General features: G+C 29.0%; 1 protein-coding gene across 1 annotated transcript; it reads right to left on the reverse strand.

Moving 5' to 3' along the window:
- Positions 1 to 2,896: 2,896 nt before the first annotated feature.
- Positions 2,897 to 3,879, reverse strand: LOC149374159 (uncharacterized). The gene is made up of 2 exons (XM_089594681.1): positions 3,233 to 3,879; positions 2,897 to 3,108 (listed from the first exon to the last, which is right to left on the reverse strand). Exons 1-2 carry the CDS (start codon positions 3,866 to 3,868, stop codon positions 3,028 to 3,030), a joined length of 717 nt encoding a protein of 238 aa, XP_089450807.1. The 5' UTR covers positions 3,869 to 3,879; the 3' UTR covers positions 2,897 to 3,027.
- Positions 3,880 to 6,148: the final 2,269 nt, after the last annotated feature.

Consider the following 6,148-nt stretch of genomic DNA (forward strand, 5'->3'; position numbering starts at 1 on the left):
TAATGGGTATTATCGTTCTAGGTTTATACTATGATTATTTCCAAAACATGTCTGAATAAATACACTACTTTCTGCTTAAAAAACTCCAGTAATTTTAGAAAATTGCTATTTGCGATGATACGTAAATTTTTTTAAACCCAAATTAGAACTGTTTTGACAAATAAATTAAAAGCATGAGAAATATTTTTTTTACTTTTAATATCGCAGTCATGTCCGCAATCGTGTATTTATAATATTACAGTATAATGTTATAGTATATACTACTACAATACTTATAAGAGTGACTGTTTTTTGTACTAGTAATATTTATAATCAGTTTTTTATAAAGAATTTTATACAACTGTGTTACACAAAAACTGTTTGATATTAGTGGTTGTCAACTATCGTCACTATGTAACTATAAATTTTGTACAAACAATTTCACGATGTGACAAAACTAATTAACAAGTATGAGATATGTTGAATACTTTTGAAAACATTTTATGTTTTGTGTTTGTAGATTTCAGTTAAATGAAAAAACTTGATTATAAAAACAAAATTGGAATCCGCTAGAAATTTTTTTTCTTTATTTAATCTCTAGTCAAGAACAAAATCTTGTTTTTATGATATTACAGTGTAATGATGCAGTATGCACTACCAAAATACTTATAGAAGCAGTTGTTTTCTGCACTCTTATTATTTGTTATTAGCTCTTTAAAATATATATAAAACTACGTTACACGAAATATCTGTTTAAGATTAATAGTTGTTAACGATTGTCAGTGAGTAACTGTAAATCTTCTACAAAGAATTTTACAAAATAAACTAACAAGAAAAAAAAAAGTTTCATACTTTTCAAAACATTAAAGTTTTTGTGTTTTGAGAATAAATTCGAATCAAAAGAACCAAGTTCTGAAGCCAAAATCAACAATTGCTAGAAAATTTTAATTCTCTATTTAATCTCGAGATTGAAATTTTTAAAGGCCTTTCAGCAGTTTCATATCAATTTACGGTAGGTTTTTTTATACTGCTTCATAGCGTTATAATATCAAGAATGTACCAACAATTTACTCAAATATCACATGCTTTGATATTTTCTTGCATTTGTTATGCTTTGAAGATATTAATAAAATAAAAAAGAAAAATTCTTATCTAAGGTACAACGTATTATATTTACTCAAAAATTTATAACTAGTAGTAAGTTAAAACATAAATTCGAATTATATATAATACAAACGTTGATTTATACCATAGAAAATATCAAAGGTATTGAATATTTTCAATGATACCTTTTCTAACTATTTCAATTTTTAGATAAATATTGTTAATAACTTTACAATAATTTCTTAATCATTATACGTTTCATGTTCTTAGATACATATTACATTTTTTTTCATAAAATATTTTGTTTATTATATACATAACTGTAGAATCTCTAACACTAAAATAATTTTAAAAAATTGCGTTATAGTCACATAATAGACAGCTGAGATATCTATCAAGATTCTATAGAAACTAACGCATTACATTTACGTGATTGCTGAGCAATTATTACACGGTAATCAAGTAATAGTATTTCTGTTCGCTTTTTAGCGAAGGACGCTATTCTACTTATTAGCGTTACCACAATCCTTTATATAGAAATTCTCAAGTTAGTGGCTGTGTGTTTAGATAAAACAAGGGCAGTACATATTTAGAAAAAAGCTTACTTTACTTAAAATAGACAAAAAAAGCATGCATTCTTAACAGTAATAAATTTACAGACGTAACAAATGCACTAGTTTGTTTTGCTGAAGTCTTTTATAGTACAACATAAAATTTATTAAGTATCTAATATACTATGTTTTTAATGTAAAAAAATTAAATGACTCATTAATGCAGACTTGTGAGGTTAGCACACAAAAATTATAAAATATTAACATAGCGTAACGCTCGAGGGCTCAAATGATTCATCCTTATTTGAGAGGATTTTAGAAACCTATATTTTAATTTGTGCAGTCATAGTACCGATATATCTGTAAAAAACATTAAAAATTGCTGTAGCGCAAAAAAAAACTTTTTTTCAGGTGCTAAATTTCTCAGGAATACAATTTTGCCTATAGAATAAGATTTTTTCTTTTTCGAGGATGACAGATACATATAGATGAATCAATATTATAGCTCTAATGTAGAGAAATTATCTAGCCTAATTTCTAGTGGTTAAGGGGTTCTATTGTATTTCTGAAGTTTTAGCCTAGGAATAAACAGTAACATGTGTTTTTTATATGATTTTAAACAATTCTTTTCTTGGATGTGGATTTCGATACATAGAGAAATGCTTATACATACGTATGTACTTTTACCTAAATCGAAAAACTGGACAGTAGGCTTTGCTAAATATCAGTTAACAGACCAGCACCACAATATTTATTCTTGGATCAAATAAGTTTTCCTATTTTTGTTAAAATAAAATACTTATATATCGTAATACAAAACGTAACAACGCCAACTATTTGATGTCTGCTATTGTAAACATATACATTTTGGGCCTGAGATAGTAACGCTGTATTAAGATTTAATTTTTTTGTGTGATAACCATACAAATCTGCAGAACTTTTTTCTTAATTGTTTTTAAATATTAAAACAAAGTAAGAGCAAACGTTGCAAATAGAGTGCACCCACAATGTACTTAATACCGGTGGTAAAAAAGTAGTAGTTTTAAGCTGCTGATCTTAAGGTCTATTCGTCCTATATGTTACGTGGCCTCAAAGTGTTCATCTTTAAATCAGTCTTCAACATCGCGATCATCTTTGATAGCTTGGCGTTTTTTCTACGCTCGTGCTTTAGTTTTTCACGGAGGTCTAGAACATTCCCTGACTCCTTGATTTTTGCGTGTATAATTACTAACGAACTATGTAAAATTTTAGAGTCATCTGTCATTATTTGTATTATATTTTCTTTTTCCTTGAGATGCTCTTGCTGGCAAAAAATTTCATTGTCTTTTTCACTGAGCAATGAAGTCAAAACTGATATTTCGTCTCTTAATTTTCCCATCGCCTCACTTTTCGATTAGGGAACTTTTAATAGCTCAGTTTCTTTACCAGCAAGAGTAGAACCTACACGCTCCAGTCGAGCTTTTATTTCGTTCAGCTGAAAAAAATTAAGTAAAATCATATATTTTTGTTCTGATTATATTTATTTGTTACTTATTTTTATTATGCAAACCTAAATTTTACAATTTTCTCAAAAACTATAAATTTTGAATGTATCATACCTCAACGTTCTGGTAATATAAAACCTGCTTATCAAATTCTCTTTTGTTACTGAGTTCAGATATTTGAGAGCTCAGTCTCAAAATAGTTTGTCTATAGGCATCTGGCTCGTTCCACCTCTTCTGTTCCAGTTTTGTCCGCAAGCTTTCGATCTGCAATTGCTGCTTTGATGTTGACTCTAAGAGATATTCTTGCTGGAGTAACAGTTCGTTCTTTTTCTCCTCCAAATCTTTGACCTTCTTAATCATCTTATCCTCAACTTGAAAATACTTTGACAAACTTTCTTCAAGCCCAAGGAGTTTGTCAAGTGGTTTTTTTTGTTGATTGCTTAGAAGCGTCATGTTTATCTGTTTGGGTGGAGGAACCTCGGTTTGCTGGCTGGTGCTTGAGCTGTATAAATTCAGTGCTTCAATTTCCTGAATTTTATTATCAAGCTGAGCTTGCAAGTGACTTATTGCGTGATTATTTTTTTCACTAGCTCTGATAAGCTCTTCTTGTTCTGTCGTCCGCGCGATAACGACCACCTCCAACTCCTGAACGTGACGGTTGAGGGTCTGCTCCCTTTCAGCTTTGGTTTGAGCATGTGCCATCAAATCCTGGATTACCAGGCGCAGTCCATCAATTTTTTCAGAGGACATTTCTAGTTTCTTTTCGGATTCGGCGAATTTCGATTTGGCCTCAAGTAATTTATCTTCCAAATCGGTTACCTGTTTTTATGAATGTATATTTTATTAGCCAAAAGTGTGTTTTAAGCGCATTTAGTTTGTAACGATAATAATATGTACAGTTGGATGAAATCTTCTTGACTCGTAGGATGAATTAAGAGGAGTTCGTCTAAGAGCTCAAGATCATCAAATCTCCTAGTGGTAACATAAATCTCGAAGCTTGTATTGAATATCTCAAAGGAAAAATAAAAAATAGCTAAAGAGAAACAGATAACAATTTTTAAAGTATATTTAAAATAAAAGCACTGCAAGTTAATCAATAACCTAGTTTTGAAGATAAACAAAAAATACGAAAGTTATATTAAACAAAATTGTGGCTGAAACCAGTGCTAACAAAGAAATTTTCATAATAAGATAAAAGTTAGTGTAAATTTTTTTTAAATTTGCAACATACATTATTTCTAATGAACTTTTGTTTAATGGTCTTCGTTACTCTCAGCAACTCTAAACTAGTTTGAAAGTAGAACTGACCTGGCCCAAAAAAGATAATAGTATGATAAATTTGTCACTTGGTAGGTGATACTTTAAAAATTTTTTTTATTAATCACTGAGAAGTAGCAAAAAATTCTCATTAAAAATTTTGTGTGCAGTCTAAGCCCAAGAAACTGACAAACTGAAAAAAATATTTTAGCCATTGCTAAAAAATATTAAGGAAGCAAATGAACAGATACAAAAATTAAAATCAAAATAAGAGGGAAAGCACACCTGAGAGATTGAAGAATTGCGCACTTATTTTAAAAAACAGTGTTTACTATTTGAAAAAAGCAATGTTCCGAGTAAGTATTTGGTTGGCAATCAAGACGTATCTAATCATACTGAAATCGAAAGTCTTACTGAAGACTTGTATGTCAGCAAAAAAGCCGGTCATAGTTTGTGGGGCGGTAGTGATGCCACATGTAATTTTTCTCCACCATACATCACCAATTTTAACTTAATGCTTGGCTGGAATTTTTTTACTTGAAACTGTTTTTTTTATCCTAATTTTTGTTCTACGTTACTGTAGTTCATGAGCAACTAATATTATTCCAAAGAAAAATAATAATTTTTTATTTATCCTTTGAGATTTTCAATTCGATTTTGGAAGTAACCCAAATTTGTGTATTGTGATTTTTTAATTTCTCCAATTTTTTAACGTTCTGCCTTGTTTATGTAAGCTTAACAATTAAGCCTGTTCGATAACTTATCGTATTTTCTAACTTAAGCATTTATAAACAGTAATAATTAATAATTTAAAATAATTTTTCCATTTAAAAAAATTCATTTTACCTTTTCATTATAACTTTCAATGCATAAATTTAGAAACTTGACTTTTATGTTCAACATATCCTTAGAAGCTAATACTTGTCGTAACGATGTTGTCAACTCTTTAATTTCAACATCCCTTTGATGCAGGGCTTGAAAAAACTGTTGAATCTGTAAAAAAATGTAATTTATTAATACTTAACGAATGTAAGCAAAAACAAACAAATTTCAACATTAAAAATTCATTGTTATACATTATATCAACTTTGTAAATCAAACGTTTTTATTGTTTTTTTTTTTAAGTTGCTTACGCCTCTATTTTGTCAATGAAATATCAAGCGAACGTTACCAGGCTCAACGTTAAATTGTCTTAATATTCTGGTGTAGTATTTTAAAAAAATTAAGAATACATAAATGCCCCCTTTTTTTTCTTTTAACTAAAAAAAAAAGAATGTTTGATTCTTCAAAAAAAACTCTAACTTGATCAAAAATTTAAGACTATCATACGTATTTTTTCTAGTACCTTAAATTTCGGATTTTTTATTCAATGTATAATATCCTTTGTTAGTGTCGTACTGTGTATTTATGAATTACAAAGAGACTGTTTTCACAATACACTGCAATCTTTACATTGTCTATTATAGTAAACTTTTTGTCTGTGTTTAGTAGTATAGTATTTATATTTCACGTATACCAAAAATTTAGATCCCAAATGGTCACGTGACTATCGAAATATAGGTAAACAAACAAAATTTTGGTAAGGTTAATAGTGCGTTAGCGCTTACAAAGCTAAGGTATCATTGTCTTCTTAAAATCATATTATTTAAAGGCTTATATTATATTACAATTGTTAAAAGTGTAAAAAAATAATTAATGATTTACCCCGTAGGGCCTGTCTTATTTTTTTCTCCCAATTGGCTATATAATACGTTGCAGAAGTCATGTGACCCT

This window comes from Copidosoma floridanum, unplaced genomic scaffold (assembly GCF_036245765.1).
Source record: "Copidosoma floridanum isolate Cflo_tuat_1 unplaced genomic scaffold, Cflo_Japanese_pri ptg000021l, whole genome shotgun sequence".
In the NCBI taxonomy this organism is placed as follows: Eukaryota; Metazoa; Arthropoda; class Insecta; order Hymenoptera; family Encyrtidae; genus Copidosoma; species Copidosoma floridanum.

Bases quoted from the DNA above. Each gene is read 5' to 3' on its own strand.
- LOC149374159 (XM_089594681.1), bottom strand. From the start codon at position 3,868: ATGTCCTCTGAAAAAATTGATGGACTGCGCCTGGTAATCCAGGATTTG. The intron at 3,109-3,232 runs GTATGATACATT...AATTTTTTTCAG, and splicing joins TATATTACCAGAACGTTGAG to CTGAACGAAATAAAAGCTCG.